The sequence below is a fragment of the Thalassophryne amazonica genome, chromosome 20 (genome assembly GCF_902500255.1).
Source record: "Thalassophryne amazonica chromosome 20, fThaAma1.1, whole genome shotgun sequence".
In the NCBI taxonomy this organism is placed as follows: Eukaryota; Metazoa; Chordata; class Actinopteri; order Batrachoidiformes; family Batrachoididae; genus Thalassophryne; species Thalassophryne amazonica.
In genome coordinates this window covers 5,786,667-5,805,936 of record NC_047122.1, presented here as the reverse complement: position 1 = coordinate 5,805,936, position 19,270 = coordinate 5,786,667, and the positions used below count along the sequence as shown (strand labels likewise).

At 41.4% G+C, this 19,270-nt stretch overlaps 1 protein-coding gene across 1 annotated transcript in view; it reads right to left on the bottom strand.

The window, feature by feature from the left end:
- Positions 1-19,270, bottom strand: part of LOC117502352 (splicing factor 3A subunit 3-like) — a gene marked incomplete at its 5' end in the record, with an annotated part of 46,119 nt that overhangs the window by 15,658 nt on the left and 11,191 nt on the right. The window contains 1 exon segment of the mRNA XM_034161388.1: positions 11,848-11,938. Within this exon segment, the coding sequence (XP_034017279.1) occupies positions 11,848-11,938 (91 nt within the window).

Here is a 19,270-nt window from a genome sequence, read left to right as displayed (position 1 = left end):
ATGTCATTCAAAGCGCATATTAAACAAATATGTAGGACTGCTTTTTTGCATTTACGCAATATCTCTAAAATCAGAAAGGTCTTGTCTCAGAGTGATGCTGAAAAACTAATTCATGCATTTATTTCCTCTAGGCTGGACTATTGTAATTCATTATTATCAGGTTGTCCTAAAAGTTCCCTAAAAAGCCTTCAGTTAATTCAAAATGCTGCAGCTAGAGTACTGACGGGGACTAGAAGGAGAGAGCATATCTCACCCATATTGGCCTCTCTTCATTGGCTTCCTGTTAATTCTAGAATAGAATTTAAAATTCTTCTTCTTACTTATAAGGTTTTGAATAATCAGGTCCCATCTTATCTTAGGGACCTCGTAGTACCATATCACCCCAATAGAGCGCTTCGCTCTCAGACTGCAGGCTTACTTGTAGTTCCTAGGGTTTGTAAGAGTAGAATGGGAGGCAGAGCCTTCAGCTTTCAGGCTCCTCTCCTGTGGAACCAGCTCCCAATTCAGATCAGGGAGACAGACACCCTCTCTACTTTTAAGATTAGGCTTAAAACTTTCCTTTTTGCTAAAGCTTATAGTTAGGGCTGGATCAGGTGACCCTGAACCATCCCTTAGTTATGCTGCTATAGACGTAGACTGCTGGGGGGTTCCCATGATGCACTGTTTCTTTCTCTTTTTGCTCTGTATGCACCACTCTGCATTTAATCATTAGTGATCGATCTCTGCTCCCCTCCACAGCATGTCTTTTTCCTGGTTCTCTCCCTCAGCCCCAACCAGTCCCAGCAGAAGACTGCCCCTCCCTGAGCCTGGTTCTGCTGGAGGTTTCTTCCTGTTAAAAGGGAGTTTTTCCTTCCCACTGTAGCCAAGTGCTTGCTCACAGGGGGTCGTTTTGACCGTTGGGGTTTTACATAATTATTGTATGGCCTTGCCTTACAATATAAAGCGCCTTGGGGCAACTGTTTGTTGTGATTTGGCGCTATATAAAAAAAATTGATTGATTGATTGATTGACTCGATAGAATACTCGATTCCAAAAATATTCCACAGCTGCACCCTAGCTCGAACAAGGTGTGTGTTTGGACAATCCATGCCCAGCAGAGAAGTCCAACAACAAAACACCACTTGGGTTCAGATCAGAGGGCCCATTAGTCCCCCAGGTTTCTCCATTGTTGCCCAAGTGAGCACTGAAGTCCCCCAGAAGAATTAAGGAGTCTCCATTGGGAACCTGCCACAAAGTTGATCACAGGTCTCAAAGTGACGGTTTAATACAGTAAAGTATTAAACGGTTTAATACAGTAAAGCGCCGATGCATGAAATTTATTATTACATCAGTTCACACAGGTGGACACGAGAGAGTTATTGGGAGGTGCAGCCACGGTCCTGATAAAGACCCAAACTCTCGTCCTAAGCTGAGAGCAGATGTTAGGAACATCCTCAAAACCACCAAAGTACAGGCCTGCCATGAAATGAAACCTGATGGAACACCAGCATCTGCAAACTGAGTTTTACACTACCATGAGATGTAAAAAAAGAAGATTAAAAAAATAGTGACCCTGAAGTCAAGTGACCCTGAAGTCATTCAACATTTCTGGGAGACCATGCAGGCCTTCAGAACAGAACTGTTCAAACTTCAGCCATTTAAAATTGTAATTTGTGTTGTGTTTGCTACATCAGTTAAAAAGTCAACTGAAAGTCAAGAAGTGAAATTCAAGTCATTTTAAATTAAATTTTGAATTTTGCACAACCCTGCTCTGGAACGCCTCAAGCTCAATGCAAATGTTTGTGTAGGTTGAGTTACTTGAGGAATCTAAATGCAGAATTACAGAAAAGGTTAAACTGAAGTGTGCAAAAGGACATTTTGGTCCATGGAACATGCATGGAACATTTTGCTGCTTTCAGAAAAGTCAGGTCTGCTAGTAAAAAGAAATATGAAACAGCACTGTGCTATTTTATTTGATTACTTGATAGTTAAAAAAAGTTTAAATAAGAGCCGCTGGCTGTCAGTGTATAACTATGCTGATTATACACTGTGTATAATTAGCATGGTTTGAACATTTCTGAAATTCTTTAATTTTGGGCAACAATTCAAAAAACTGTTGCAGAAATTTACCTCCATGTGCAGCAACAGATCAATGTCTGCGCACAGACCGGCTATTTACACCACAGGTGACGCAAATATGGTAGAAACTAAGTCCTTAACTACACCACAGCGGTGTAAATCGAGAACTACCAAATCATGGTGCAAATAAGGGTATATTAAAGTTTAATTTGCACCACGGTAGTAAATGTTTCTAATATATATTAAGTTTGTGGAGATGAGGGTGGTGCAAATGGGAGTGTACTAAATTCTATTTTACACCTCAGTCGTGTAAATAGCCTTTTTCCCATATGCACGTCTCCTCCAGCTGCACACAGAATAAACGCTTCTGCAGACTACTGGCCCAAACAGTACACGCAGTCTTGTTCGCCACATCCATCACGCCTTCTATATTTATGGACCACTTTGCTGCTAGCCCACTTTTCAATTCCTGGACTTTCCAGGAGTGCAGAGGTGATTTAGCCGGGATGTTTGTGGCTAATTTTGAAATGCCGCTCCGATTTCCCTTTCTTTGCTAAAGCAGATGGATGGACAGATGGATTTGGCATTCGAATAAATGACAAAATACTCCTCCTCCCACTCTGGATGAAAATAAGTCTTCAAATTTTTTTAGCATTACCTCACTCTTCTTCTACGGCGTTTCTTCTTTTTCTTTGGCGTTTACCACAAGCCAGCATTCTTATTGGTGTATTGCTGCCACCTTCTGCATCAGTCCTTTACAGCAGCACTAAATCCTCTCCAGTCTGTCCAGTGACAGACTTTTTTAGTTTTTTTTCTGCGAGCGACTGGAACTCAGTCTGCGATCGACCGACTGTTTGAGCACACCAGCATTACTGAGTCCTGAAACACACTTGTTACTGAAAGTGTGCGTCCTGAGGCCCAGCGCCAAGTCCCAGCACCTCGACACAACAAAACCGCCTCGCAGGAGTGCTGAATAAGCAAAGTGCGCAACACATCTGCGCATGCGTGTGTCAAAAATTCCAGCTACCAAACACACACCACTACCATTGAATTTCGTATACGGTAGCATTTGAGGGCTGTTAAAGTTAAGGCTTACAGGGATTGTTTCAAAGGCCTTAAGTGACGCATACAATAATGATAGGTGCGCATTGTGTTTTCAAATGCTCGAACGGAATTTATAGGCTTGAAAACACATGACTGCAAAGCTCCGCCAAGACCACCCAAAGATGGAAAGAAGAAATGTGGTTGTAAACCTCCGTTCATTCTATATAATTTCCTCACAGAAAAGAAAGCTCCAGATGGACGTAAGTTTCTTGCACACATTTATTCTGTCAATATCCTGAAACTGTGCCAAATTATAATGTGGTTGATGGTGCCGTTTTTGTGCATCGGCTTATGACTGTAATGTTGTGCCATGTCATTCATGGCGCGACATGTCAATATTGTAATACTGACATGTTCTATAAATGAACTGCATGCATGCACATATCATTGTATGTCTGTCAACTTATCAAAACAAACATGACACCAAAGAAGTTATATGCGAGGCCCACCTTCCTTGTAGTCATAACAAAGCCGGCGAAGTAGCGATTTCTCATCCCTGCTTAGCAAATATTCTGCAATATCCACAGTTACAGACCCTGGACTTCATCTAACCATCCGTCAGTTGCCTTCAAAGGGTCAGAAATTTGTTTGTCTCCAATTATCAACAAGGACTGGTAGTCATTTTCAACAGCAGCTCTCTTTTCCTCCTTTGTCAGCACCAATGGTAGTTTCTGTACCGATGCAGCACCGGCAAGCGCAGCCAGCTCTTCTTTCCATTTCTGTCCACTACCGTACGTAGTCCTGGTTGTAACAGACAATCCGCGGAGCTTACAAAAACACTTTAAATCGTCAACTTTCCAGCGGTTGAAATGGTCCAAATCATAGCACTCCTCGCTGCTTTCCGCCGTCTTTGAATGTGGATTGGTAGCCGAAAAACTTAGCATACTCATAATGCACTGCGTGGCCCAAGATGCGCACTTCGCTTATTCAATCCATAGAGCTGCTAATGTCAAGAGTTACTCAGGGGTGCTGCAGTGTGCAGAAAAAAGTGACAAATGGTGAAATAAAAGCAAAGTGTGTCTGAAATTATGTAGTTTTACATTTGAAAAAGGCAACAGAAACAGAAGTAAATCTTTTTGCATGTTCAGGATTGGCTGGAACTTTGTTCAAGTGAAGCAGAGTAAAATTAATTCAAGTTTTGTAATGTTTTTAATGTTATAAGAAATTAAATTTAAATATGATGCATACGTCATATTTCATAATTCTGTTATATTTCATGTCATTTGCTGTTATGTTTTAGCTATATATATTTTTTTTATTTTAATTTAACTTTTATTTAAGCCGGTTAGTCCCATTGAGATCGGGAGCTCTTTTGTAAGGGAGACCTGGACAATTATAAAGTTTCCAATTCTCCTAACCTGCATGTCTTTAAATGTGGGAGGAAACCTACACAAACATGGAGAGAACATGCAAACTCCACGCAGAAAGGCCACAGGTGGGAATCGATCCCATGACCTTCTTGCTGTGAGGCAACAGTACAAACCACTAATCCAACGTACTGCCAATAAATAATGTTTAAAATGTTAGAAACACATTAATATTGGATAGTTGTAGCACTGCTGCTGTGCTGAAAAGTCCACAGACAGTGTCTTTAATCAGAGCGCTGCATCAGACACTTTAACACCACGAGACCACATGCAAATGTTAACTCTTTTGTGTCGGATAATTTCTGCTGCAGTATATTTAGTATTTAATTTTCGACTAGTCGCGTGGCGTGTAATGTAATAAGTTCTGTTGACTTTTTAAATGAGCAGTGATTAAACAATGTGGTTCAGTACGTGGTGGCTTTTAGGTTCCTAGTTTGTAAGAAAAATGTAAGTTAACCAATTCCACTTACAATAATACTCACATATAATGGATTCAGGTGGACCAGCAAATTTTTTTCCATTATAACCAAAATGCTCTCTATATATTAAAACTGACAAAATCTGCTTTACTTTATGTATTTAACACATTAATTACAGTCAAGAGGATTTGAATGATCCACAGGGAATCCCCAGCACCAATTAGGCCTCAATTAAAGGCCTGACCTTGAATCGGGACCTGCTTTATTTAAAGGTCGGGTCAAAACTTTGAAAAAAATTAAGGCCTGCCTTAAAAAGGCGCTGGGCATTATGTGCATTAAAATGTTACATTTGGTCGAGTCACTTTTTTGCCAAGTCCACTGCAGAGTGGTACCTTAAAATCATTAAGCCTGATTTACGCTTCTCCAGGTCCACAACTCTGTGGCCATGCAATGAAATAGACATGCATGTAAACCTTTTAAAAGTGCTTCGTCGCATTGGTGGGTGTCATTGCAATTTACCGCAGGTAAACAGTGGTAAATGGTTTCTAGGGACGATATGCTTTTCCCCAACTCAATTCTATCATGTTTTTTTGGTGATTTGTACGATATTGAAGATCTTTGGGATTCTTAGTTTAGCTTTCTTAATACCAGTGAAAAAGTTGCATAATGATGTCATTTGGGCGTCAGGAGGCACAATACCAAAGGCCCGAAAAATACACATCACATGTGAATCTGTTTTTAATATATATTTAGCAGCTTATTTAACTGTTCTGTTCAGTCAGTGCTTTAAAAAAAAAAACAAATCACAAACAGAACACCTGAACACTCAAATGTGAGCCTTTAACTTTATTAAATTGAATTTGCAAAGTGCTCTTTTAAAACCCTGGACTTCAAAAGTAGTAAATAAAATGTATAATACACAAACAAAAATAGTTACTTTTGTAGCTTATTTAACTGTTCTGTTCAGTCAGTGCTGTAAAAAAAAAAAAATTCACAAACAGAGCACCTGAACCTGAGCACCTGAAAACTCAAATGTGAGCCTTTTGTTTCAGAGAAATACTTTCTGGAAGGTATCACGTATCGCGGCTCCAGTGTGTATAGCATGTTACTGAAACCTGTATTTTCCACAACACTATAAGGCAAATAAAGTCCGTGATTGATTTTGTGATGCGTTTCGCTTTGTCAGAACTGCTGGGTAGATTGGAAAATGCTGCTTTCAGTGTCTGCTGGCTTGCTGCTGCAGGACGTTTGGCTGGAAGCTCTGCATTTACTTCAGGATGGTGCCTTGCTAGGTGGGCTTTGAGGTTTGTCGTATTTCCGCAGTACACAACATGTGCATTACAGATTTTACAAATAGCTTTCGACATGTCCAGTTCTGCTTTTCCCTTCAAAGCAAAAAATCCAAAATGTGATGGTGAAGTTTATCCCCGCGCCACGTAGCGAGTTGTCCGCCATTCTCTGCTTTTAATTTAAGTCGGGTGTAATGTGGTCAAACTTTCTGCTTCCTGTCAAAAGTCTGGCTGCACCAACTGGAGAGCCCTAATGCGAGACTAAACCAGAAAACAGAACACTGTAGTAGTCCAGTCTAGAAGAGATAAACACATGGATCAGGGTCTCAGCATCAGCCAAAGACAGAATGGGACGAATCTTCGCTATATTTCGCAGGTGGAAGAAAGCAGTCCTCGTAATATTTCTAATGTGGAGGTCAAAGGACAATGTAGGATCAAAAACTACCCCAAGGTTCCTCACTTTGTCAGTGTGATGTATGACACACGAGCCGAGGCTGAGCGTTAACTGGTCAAATTGTTGCCGATGTCTCACTGGACCAAGAACCATCATTTCAGTCTTAGAGTTTAAAAGTAGGAAGTTTCTAGACATCCAACTTCTCACTGATGCAAGGCAATCTTCTAAGGATTTAATGTGAACGAGATTACTAGCAGTTATCGGCATGTATAACTGAGTATCATCTGCATAGCAGTAAAAGGTAATCCCAAAACACCGCAATATGTGCCCAAGGGGTGCTATATAAAGTGAGAAAAGTAGGGGGCCTAAGACGGACCCCTGTGGAACCCCAAATTTCATGTCACTAAGGTTAGAGGTAGTGTTACTGTACAAAACAGTGAGAACGACTGGTCAAGTATGATGTCAGCCATGCAAGGGCACTCACAGTAATCCCAAAATGATTTTCCAGCCTATCAAGTAGAATATGATGATCCACTGTATCAAATGCAGCACTGAGATCTAACAGCAACAGAACCGTAGTGGTGTCCGAATCCAATGCAAGCAGAAGATCATTCACCACTTTAGTGAGAGCCGTCTCTGTGGAATGATATTTTCTAAAAGCAGACTGCAGTGGCTCAAAGAGATTATTCTCAGTAAGATAGTCTACGAGCTGTCGTGACACCACTTTTTCCAGAATTTTAGAGCAAAATGATAGATTTGATATCGGCCAAGGTTTCTTAAGTAATGGTTTAATCACTGCAGATTTGAAACACATCCAGAAATTAAAGAAAGAATAATAATTTCCAGCACAGTACCCACTTTCCTCAAATTGTTGAGTGTCAGCGCTGAATATTTTGTACCTCTGTTACTGGGCACGTCCAGTCTGCTTCTTCCAGTACATGTGAAGTTTTTTTTCTTTTTTAAATGGAAATGTATTGTGATCGGACGGGACGTTTTGTCTGATGTGAGCGACAATCCGTTATACAAAATCCGGTATATACGGTGTAAATGGACATGGAAAACCACACCAAAGCATTGGGACGTCTGCATTTGTCCGGTGAAAGCGAATATCCAGTTTATATCCAGTTAGTCTGAAATAACATACAGTTTAGGTGAGTTTTACTGTATTCTTCCAAACTTTCTGGAGGGTCCAGTGGACTTTACAAATGTATGATCAAACACACAGCAGGCTGACACTCCCCACCCACTCCTCCTCCTCCAGACAGGAGACAGAGGAACAGACACAGTGACTCACTGATGGCAGCGAGGAGAATCAAACCAAACAGAGATGTTATTCATTGAATGTTCTGAATGCATGTCACTCACGGTGTCACCGACTGATTGGCCCACCGTTAACCCCCCAAAATGTGAATCAGCTGCAAATCGTGAATTATCCACAAACCATTTATTACAAAACGTGAATACTGCAAAAAATTTCTCCCTAAACATGAATGGGTTCTTGCAAAACGTGAATATCATTCATGATTGATTTTACATTTTATATATATATATATATATATATATATATTCAGTTTAAGTATATGAATTTCAGTTTACTTTTTGCGCAGGAATTCATCAAGCATGTCGGCTGCGGGTGCGTACTAGCAGAATATACATAAACTGTATATTGTTGTTCGGCCAAAACGAGAGCGTCCAATGCCTGAGCTGTTGCCGTGAGTGAGAGTATGCTGAACGAGCAGGCAGCAGAGAAACGGAAGCGTAGGGACAGTCTACAAAGTATAAAAATAAGACACCAGAAATAATATTCAGTAAATTCAGCAGTGTCACTGAATTCATTGAACACAGTGGTCTCCTGCTGGTTATACGACTGCACTCAGCTTGAAAATGCTCAGCTTGGGACGCCGACGAGGGTGGTCGCATCTCCTCCACTCTCCCTTATCTCTCTGCTTTTAACCTTCAAGTCCCTACTTCACCAGACTTGTGAATTCCTCAAAACTATATTGGATTCTGGATCTATTGGACTACTATTGGATTAACCATGGAATTGATCAGCTGGTCTCTGAATGCTATTGACACCATTTTTTTCTACAAGAAGGTCAGGACCGGGGGATCCTGCCTGCCCAGATGGAACGTATCCTGTGGGCTATGTCCTCAACTCCTGGAGTTCCTGGTGTGTGGCATGCTTGGCGCCTTTCTCTGTGGAGGACATCGAGGATTTATTCATTTTTGGTCTTATGGTAGCAGAGCTGGTACTTTTTGGCTTATGTGCTGCCCTGATCTACCGGAAAACTGGCAAGACGGCGGCATCAAGAACCACGGCCCCTCGCTTGTCCGTCATGATTAACGAGGTCGGCAAGGCAGTGCATTCTCAGACTGCGTTGACTCTTGAACTCAGTCGCAAATTGGATGACACCTTGGAGCTGATGCGGAATGTGAGTGCGGACATCTCGTTGTTGTAATGACAATGATAATAAAAGCTATCTATCTAAAAAATGTGCAAAAATTGAGTGAATTTTATTGCTCAATTTATGACTTATTTAAATAGGGAAAAAAATAAAAATAAAAATCACAAAAATTCCATTTTTGCACATTTTTCCAAACTGAGTGCTGTAATGCAGCCAGAGACCACTGCTGTGTGCAGAAAATTTTGTGTCACTACAACGAATAACACTGATGCTATTGAAAATTTAAACAAAATTCTCCAAAGTCTTTCACAATGACATTATTCCTAACGGATTGCTGTAGTATATCCAGCAGGACTCCACTGATGTGTGCAGTGAACTTGGTGATACCACACCTGAATTTATTGAATATTTTTCTGGTGTCTTATTTTGCACTTTGTAGACGGTCCTTAAGCTTCAGTTTCACAGCCGCCTGCTCGTTCAGGTCAATATCATTTTTTCAAGCTTAGAGGGCGGTTCATATAGATAAAAATAAGTGATGGGGTGGTGATGGTCTAGTGGTTAAGCGTTGGGTTTGAGACCAGAAGATCCCCGTTTCAAATCCCAGCCTAACTGGAAAATCACTAAGGGCCCTTGGGCAAGGTCCTTAATCCCCTAATTGCTCTCAGTGTGTAGTGACCACCTTGTATGGCAGCACCCTCACATCGGGGTAAATGTGAGGCATTATATGTAAAGCGCTTTGAGCACCTGATGCAGATGGAAAAGTGCTATATAAATGCAGTCCATTTACCATTAACAAAAATAAGGTTGTAGCTCGCTGTCTATCTTCCTGAGGTTAAAAACTAGTGTTTGTTTTTTTACAATGTTTCGCTTTAAGATTATTGAGCCGTTTACCGGAGGGGGAGGTTTCTGTCCTCTGTGAGTTTGACAGGTGGACCGTCCCAGTCAAGCTCCTCACTTGACACTGTCCCTGGAGCGGGACACACCCAGCGAGTCCAAGCACCTGACACCAGTGGTGAGAGCTGCTCAGATCACATCCTCAGGCTGTAGTGACCCCAGCCAAAAATAAAACATAAAAAAAAAAAAAATCATTTTTGCGGTGATAGGGATTGCGATCAAGATTTCCTACAGTAACTGATCCGTAAACTGAAATCCATAAACTACTTAAATTGAATAAATATATATAAAAAATTATATATATATATATATATATATATATATATATATATATATATATATATATATATATATATATAATGAATGATATTCACGTTTTGCAAGACTCGTGTTTTTTCAGTATTCACGTTTTGCATTTAACGGTTTGTGGATAATTCACGATTTGCAACTGATTCACATTTTGGGGGGTTAACACTCTAAAAATCGGCCCCCTTGCCTTCACTGCGCATGCGTTATTTCTGCAGCAATTCACTGATTATCACCTCGTTTCTGTTTCAAACTGCACTAAAGTCATCATCTATCTCAGCAACAGATATCTGAAGCATTTGTACGACAATCATTTCCACATAAATTCAGCATTATTTCATCATAAAAAAATGGGGCAGTGATCAGAGCGCTGCAGCAGCACATATGAGAATAGTGCGTGTTGGTGCGTGATATTTGTGGAGCACGTTTTTGGCTGTCAAAAAAATCTTCCACGAATGTCACGCACCACCCTCATTTCACCTCATGTCGTGGAGGTCCTTACTGAGCGTGTTGATCTGTCTTGACAAGTGGTGATCCTTAATGGAGCGGGAAAGCGTTCTTCTCTGATGCGTGCACAATTATACCCTGCTGCACCGCATTCAGTTTCATTGCTGCAGTATGCTGAAGAAGGACAGTGACGCCAAGTCAGCTCAAAGTCTTATTCCAATGCTCCTCGCGCGAAAACGAGCGAGACGAAAGCAGGGTGGAGCCACACATCTGGCTCTCCTCAGTCTCCTCCTCCTCTCTGCGCCACTCCATGGCACAGAGCCCAACTAAGCATGCAATCACAAAGTTCTTCTGTTGTGGATTTTAAAACTGGAGCGATTCGAATTGTTCAGCAACTGACAATTGGATGAATATGGGTGTGTGTGGAGACAATTCGCCCATTCACAACGTGACAGAACTTAACGATGCGCTGTTATGCGCGATAGTGCGCAACAAGCAGAACATTAATCTTGACTGTGTGTAATGGTTCCTGATAATTATCCAGCAACACGTGTTATTAATCGTAACGCGTGGTAACAGGTTGCAGCAGTTCCTGGGGACACCTGACGCCTCGGCCCCGAATCATCACATACGTGATCAACGGCCAAGAATGTGTATATGCAGACTTAAGCAGAAACGAGGCTGTTTTAAGTGGAAAGAGGTGATAATCTGTAAAATGCTGCTAACGCTCTGAAATGACGTAGGGCGCCGCAGCAGCGCATCAGACTCAGATGTGTGGCTGTGGCACTCTGATTGGTCCACTGTCTTTTATGATGAAATAATGCTGAATTCATGTGGAAATGATTGTTGTACAAAACCTTCAGATATCTGTTGCTGAGATAGATGATGACTGGAGGCAGTTTGAAGCAGAAACAAGGTGATAATCAGTGAATAGCTGCTGACGCTCAGAAATGACTCTGCTGGTGCTCCTAAATGATGCATGTGCAATGAAGGGAGGGTGGATCGAGTTTTACGGAGGACCGTTCGGTCGGCGACGCGGCCCATTTTGCTTCCAGCCCTGATAATTCTTAACAGTGCGAACCCTGAATGCTGAACCAATAATATAATGCAGCCTGAACTGGATGTTAAAATAATACAGGCAAAAAGTATTTTTTAAAAACTTACAAGACACGGCATCCTCAATCTGAGTGACATTGGCAAAGTGAGCGGTGTTGGGGATTCCAAGGCAGCGCATACCATGAGCATGTCGCCACTCCTACACACACACACACACAAAAGAAACACACACACACACAATTTCACTTTAACATTTGTTTTCATACAGGTTTGTAAAAAAGACAAACATATACACTCAACAAAAATATAAACGCAACACTTTTGGTTTTGCTCCCATTTTGTATGAGATGAACTCAAAGATCTAAAACTTTTTCCACATACACAATATCACCATTTCCCTCAAATATTGTTCACAAACCAGTCTAAATCTGTGATAGTGAGCACTTCTCCTTTGCCGAGATAATCCATCCCACCTCACAGGTGTGCCATATCAAGATGCTGATTAGACACCATGATTAGTGCACAGGTGTGCCTTAGACTGCCCACAATAAAAGGCCACTCTGAAAGGTGCAGTTTTGTTTTATTGGGGGGGATACCAGTCAGTATCTGATGTGACCACCATTTGCCTCATGCAGTGCAACACATCTCCTTCGCATAGAGTTGATCAGGTTGTCAATTGTGGCCTGTGGAATGTTGGTCCACTCCTCTTCAATGGCTGTGCGAAGTTGCTGGATATTGGCAGGAACTGGTACAAACATGCTCAATGGGTGACATGTCTGGTGAGTATGCCGGCCATGCAAGAACTGGGACATTTTCAGCTTCCAAGAATTGTGTACAGATCCTTGCAACATGGGGCCGTGCATTATCCTGCTACAACATGAGGTGATGTTCTTGGATGTATGGCACAACAATGGGCCTCAGGATCTCGTCACGGTATCTCTGTGCATTCAAAATGCCATCAATAAAATGCACCTGTGTTCTTCGTCCATAACAGACGCCTGCCCATACCATAACCCACAAAAAAAAGTTTTAGATCTTTGAGTTCATCTCATACAAAATGGGAGCAAAACCAAAAGTGTTGCGTTTATATTTTTGCTGAGTGTATATACAGTGATGAAAATAAGTATTTCAACACCCTGCAAGTTTGCAAGTTCTCCCACTTAGAAATCATGGAGGGGTCTGAAATTTTCATCTTAGGTGTGCATGTCCACTGTGAGACATAATCCAAAAAAAAAAAATGTATGATTTTTTTAATAACAGTCCGCCTCTAAAAGGTCCACCTCCACTCCACTTATTATTCCAAATTAGAAGCATCTATTTGAGGTCGTTAGCTGCATAAAGACACCTGTCCACCCCAAACAATCAGTAAGACTCCAACTACTAGAACTGGCCAAAGACACCAGAGACAAAATTGTAGGCCTCCACAAGGCTGGAAAGGGCTACAGGGCAATTACCAAGCAGCTTTGTGAAAAAAGATCAACTGTTGGAGCAATTATTAGAAAATGGAAGAAGCTAAACATGACTGTCAATCTCCCTCGGACTGGGGCTCCATGCAAGATCCCACCTCGTGGCGTATCAATGATCCTAAGAAAGGTGAAGAATCAGCCCAGAACTGTACGGGAGGAGCTGGTCAATGACCTGAAGAGAGCTGGCACCACTGTTTCCAAGGTTACTGTGGGTAATACACTAAGACGTCATGGGTTAAAATCATGCATGGCACGGAAAGTTCCCCTGCTTAAATCAGCACACGTCCAGGCCTGTCTTAAGTTTGCCCATGACCATTTGGATGATCCAGAGGAGTCATGGGAGAAGGTTATGTGGTCAGATGAGACCAAAATAGAACTTTTTGGTCTTAATTCCAGTCGCCGTGTTTGGAGAAAGAAGAATGCTGAGTACCATCCCAAAAACACCATCCCTACTGTGAAGCATGGGGGTGGAGGCATCATGCTTTGGGGGTGTTTTTCTGCACATGGGACAGGACGACTGCACTGTATTAAGGAGAGGATGTATTGCGAGATTATGGGGAACAACCTCCTTCCCTCAGAGCACTGAAGATGGGTCGTGGATGGGTCTTCCAACATGACAATGACCCGAAGCACAAAGCCAGGATAACCAAGGAGTGGCCTAGCCAGTCTCCAGACCTAAACCCAATAGAAACTCTTTGGAGGGAGCTCAAACTCTGTGTTTCTCAGCGACAGCCCAGTAACCTGGCTGATCTAGAGAAGATCTATGTGGAGGAATAGGCCAAAATCCCTACTGCAGTGTGTGCAAACCTGGTGAAAAACTACAGGAAATGATTGACCTCTGTAATTGCAAAAAAGGCTACTGTACCAAATATTAACATTGATTTTCACAGGTGTTCAAATACTTATTTGCAGCAGTAACATACAAATAAATTATATATATAAAAAAAAAAAACATACATTGTGATTTCTGGATTTTTTTCCGGAACAATGCGGTATTGTTCCTCTTCAGATTCGATAAGTTGGCATACAACCAAAGACCAAAAAGGCAAAAGACAACTTCTGATCATGTCACTTTGATTAAAGTCAAGTTGTTATAATCAAGACAACCCAAAAATGTCAACTTGTCATTATAAAAACCATATAAGTCATATAAAAATGACTTAATGACAGCAGTTATAAACATTTATGACATTGACATGTTTATAACACTTTCATGACTGTCATGTCACTATTATGATACCTTCAAGTGTTTTATACACACTGTGTGTGTGTGTATATATATATATATATATATATATATATATATATATATATACACATACACACACACGAGGGCTGTCAAAGTATAGGTCCCTTTTATTTTTTTCAAAAACTATATGATTTCATTCATATGTTTTTACGTCAGACATGCTTGAACCCTCGTGCGCATGTGTGAGTTTTTCCACGCCTGTCGGTGACGTCATCCGCCTGTGAGCACTCCTTGTGGGAGGAGTCGTCCAGCCCCTCGTCGGAATTCCTTTGTCTGAGAAGTTGCTGAGAGACTGGCGCTTTGTTTGATCAAAATTTTTTCTAAACCTGTGAGGCACATCGAAGTGGACACGGTTCGAAAAATTTAGCTGGTTTTCGGTGAAAATTTTAATGGCTGATGAGAGATTTTGAGGTGATACTGTCGCTTTAAGGACTTCCCACGCAGTGGGACGTCACGCAGCGCTCCCAGGCGCCGTCGTCAGCCTGTTTCAAGCTGAAAACCTCCACATTTCAGGCTCTATTGATCCAGGACGTCGTGAGAGAACAGAGAAGTTTCAGAAGAAGTCGGTTTCTGCATTTTATCTGGATATTCCACTGTTAAAGGAGATTTTTTTAATGAAAGACGTGCGGACGTGTCCGCGCGTCGGGATGCAGCCGGTGCGGTGCAGCGGCACAGGAAAAACACCTCCGTGTTGATAACCATTTGTAAAATCCAGGCGGCTTTTGATGGCTTTCAGTGTAGTGAGTATCTGAGAAATTGTTTAACAGCTGGATATGTTCCAACTTGTCCTTAAGGCTTCCAACAGAGGTGTTTTTCCTGTGGCGGAGCGTTGCGGCGGCTGCGAGCCGATGCTGCAATCCGTCCGCACGTCTTTCATTAAAAAAATCTACTTTAACACTGGAATATCCGGATAAAATGCTGAAACCGACTTCTTCTGAAACTTCTCTGTTCTCTCACGATGCCCTGGATCAATAGAGCCTGACGTGGAGGTTTTCAGCTTGAAACAGGCTGACAACGGCGCCTGGGAGTGCTGCGCGACGTCCCACTGCGTGGGAAGTCCTTAAAGCGACAGTATCACCTCAAAATCTCTCATCTGCCGTTAAAATTTTCACCGAAAACCAGCATAATTTTTCGAACCGTGTCCACTTCGATGTGCCTCACAGGTTTAGAAAAAATTTTGATCAAACAAAGCGCCAGTCTCTCAGCAACTTCTCAGACAAAGGAATTCCGACGAGGGGCTGGACGACTCCTCCGACAAGGAGTGCTCACAGGCGGATAACGTCACCGACAGGAACTCCTGCATGCGCACGAGGATTCAAGCATGTCTGACGTAAAAACATATGAATGAAATCCATATAGTTTTTGAAAAAAATAAAAAGGACCTATACTTTATTGACAGCCCTCGTATATATAAAATAAGGGTGTAACGATACATTTGTACTGAACCGTTTCGGTACGGGACGTTCAGTTTGGTTCCGGGCTGTGCACGGGTGAGTTCGCGTTGCATGCGTTTACATTCAATGTTGCCAACTAAGCGACTTTCTCTCTAAATCTGGTTACTTTCCAAACCCTCTTGACGACTTATTTTCTCAAAAGCGACTAGCAACAAATCTCATAACTTTTCCTGGTGTTACTGGAGACAATTCTGATGTTTGGCGACTGAAAGTGAAAGTCTCTGTTGTCACCGAGCAGCAGGGGGTTTAACCCTCCTGCAGCCTGCAAGCACTGAGCGGAGGGATATCTATAATCCCCCTCAATTGGACTCACTCAGCCGACTGACCTCGTTTGCTGCAATGAGATTAAATAGTTCCGAGACTTTGAGAAGCCCTGGCCTTGAGAAGTTATTTTATTTTCATAAGTGATGGCCAATTTTAATGGCAAAGTACAACCTTGATTCCAATGAAGTTGGGACAGTGTGGAAAATGTAAATAATAACAGCGTACAATGATTTGCAAATCCTCTTTGACCTATATTCAATTGAATACCCCACAAAGACAAGATATTTAATGTTCAAACTGATAAACTTTATTGTTTTTGTGCAAATATTTGCTCATTTTGAAATGGATGCCTGCAACACATTTCAAAAAAGTTGGGACGGGGCAACAAAGACTGGGAACATTGATGAATGCTCAAATAACACCTAACTGTAAACAGGTGAGTGTCATGATTGGGTATAAAAGGAGCAACCCAAAAGGCTCAGCCATTCACAAGCAAAGATGTGGTGAGGATCAACTGCATGAAAAAAATAGTCCAACAGTTTAAGAACAATGTTTCTCAACCTTTAATTGCAAGGAGTTTAGGGATTCCATCATCTGCAGTCCATAATATAATCAGAAGGTTCAGAGAATCCGGAGAACTTTCTCCACGTAAGCGGTAAGGCCAAAAACCAACACTGAACGCCCGTGACCTTCAATCTCTCAGGTGGCACTGCATTAGAAACTGACAACATTGTGCAGGGGTCAAAATACATTTTTTAAGCTACTTGCACTGGTGCTAGTAACAAAAAAGTTACTTGCACCAAAAAAAAGTTACTTGCACAACCAAAAGTCAGTCTTATATCAACCTTAAAACTCCTACTCTGAAGTGTCAGACTCTTCCTCTCTAGGAAGAGCAGCAGCAGCTTTTTTTTCAAGTGCGTGTGCGAACGAATCGTCCATGAAGATTATTTATTAACTACACAGATGTATAGTAAAACAAATGGTGACTGGTTTATAACACAATTATGACAGAGTTTGAGGGGAGAAAGAGAGAGGAACCGCAGCAGCAGCCAGTTTTTTTTTTTCTTTCTTTCTTTGTTTACATGTGCAAACTGGAGCTCCTGCAGCTCCAGTTATTTGCTGCAGCAAATAATGAAACTCCCCAAATTGGGAACATCTCCTGAGGATTTTGTGAACCCAGGGACGGCACTGCTGGTGACGTTTGTCAGTTTTACAGGGACCATCCAGATTGTTACCTGCGCAAAAGTTCAAAAGCCAGCATCTGTGATGGTATGGGGGTGTGTTAGTGCCCATGGCATGGGCAACTTACACATCAATGCTGAAAGGTACATCCAGGTTTTGGAGCAACACATGCTACCATCCAAGCAATGTCTTTTTCAGGGACGTCCCTGCTTATTTCAGCAAGACAATGCCAAGCCACATTCTGCAGGTGTTACAACAGCGTGGCTTCATAGTAAAAGAGTGTGGGTACTAGACTGGTCTGCCTGCAGTCCAGACCTGTTGCCCATTGAAAATGTTTGGCGCATTATGAAGCGCAAAATACGACAACGGAGACCCCGGACTGTTGAACTGAAGTCATACATCAAGCAAGAATGGGAAAGAATTCCACCTACAAAGCTTCAACAATTAGTGTCCTCAGTTCCCAAACGCTTATTGAGTGTTGTTAGAAGGAAAGGTGATGTAACACAGTGTTAAACATACCACTGTCCCAGCTTTTTTGAAACGTGCTGCAGGCATCCATTTCAAAATGAGCAAATATTTGCACAAAAACAAAGTTTATCAGTTTTAACATTAAATTGTCTTTGTGGTGTTCTCAGTTGGTTATAGGTTGAAGATGATTTGCAAATCATTGTATTCTGTTTTATTTACATTTTACACAATGTCCCAACTTCATTGGAATTGGGGTTGTAAATAAACAAGCCAAGAATCAAATGTATTTGTGGTTCTAAATATTTTTCAGGTGGTTTTACCCACTTTTTTGCCTCTCCCGCAATGTTTTTTTAATATATATTTTATATTTATATTAACGAACATTAAACGAACAGTTAATAGAAAGAGATAGAAAATAAAATAAATTGTACAAAAGTAAAGGGATTCTTTAACATTAATTCTCTTAAAAAATCCTTATAGAGTGTGACAGTTTTGGACAAGTTAATTTTTCTGGCAAAAAATATGGAGGTTGAATAAAATTGAACAGGGCGTCATGCTTTATTTGTGGAAAGTTTTTTTTAAAGCCGTTTACTATGAATTTATTTTTTATAATATTTCATATATTTGTTTAGCATGAAGCATTTCACAGCACTGAGTCTGCACTTTTAAAGGTTTTTAATGATCTCCTTTTAACAACTGATTCTGGCAGTTCAGCCATTTTAGTGCTTTTAGACCTTACTGCAGCTTCTTTTAGACCGCCTGAGAGACTGTGTGGGTGTCAGGGGGACTGTTCTGGAGTGGTTTAGGTCGTACCTGTCGGAGAGGTCTTTCTCCGTCAGGCCGGGGGACTCCACCTCGTCTTCAGCCCCTCTTCATTGTGAAGTCCCCCAGGGTTCTATCCTGGGACCCATCCTCTTTGCTCTTTCTCTCCTCCCACTCAGAGAGATTTTTAAAAAACATGATGTAGCCTACCATTTTTATGCTGATGATTGTCAAATCTACATGACTATCACTAAAAACGGCCTTTGCCCCCTGACACCGCTACTCGACTGTCTGTGTGACGTTAGAGCTTGGCTGTCACAGAATTTTTTGAAACTTAATGAGGGCAAGACAGAGGTTATGTTGTTTGGAAGTGCCCTTGTTGACTTGGGACCTCTTAAAGTAGATCTGCACTGAAATAAATGTGGTCAGATTTCAGAAAGAAATAGCTGATATGTATTTATAAGACCCTTGTGAATGTAGTAAAGTAAATCTGTAAGCCCAAATTTGTAATTCAGTGGAGAAATCTTCGTTTAAAAATGACAAATTTGCAGGTAAAATTTAGCCCTCTGTGAAAACAGTTTGTACAGCCGTATCATTTCCATGACGTCAGGGACAAGACGACGCGCTCCCGCCTTCAGTCCGATCCCGCATTGAAATTGATTTTATCTGTTAGTAATGTTACTTAT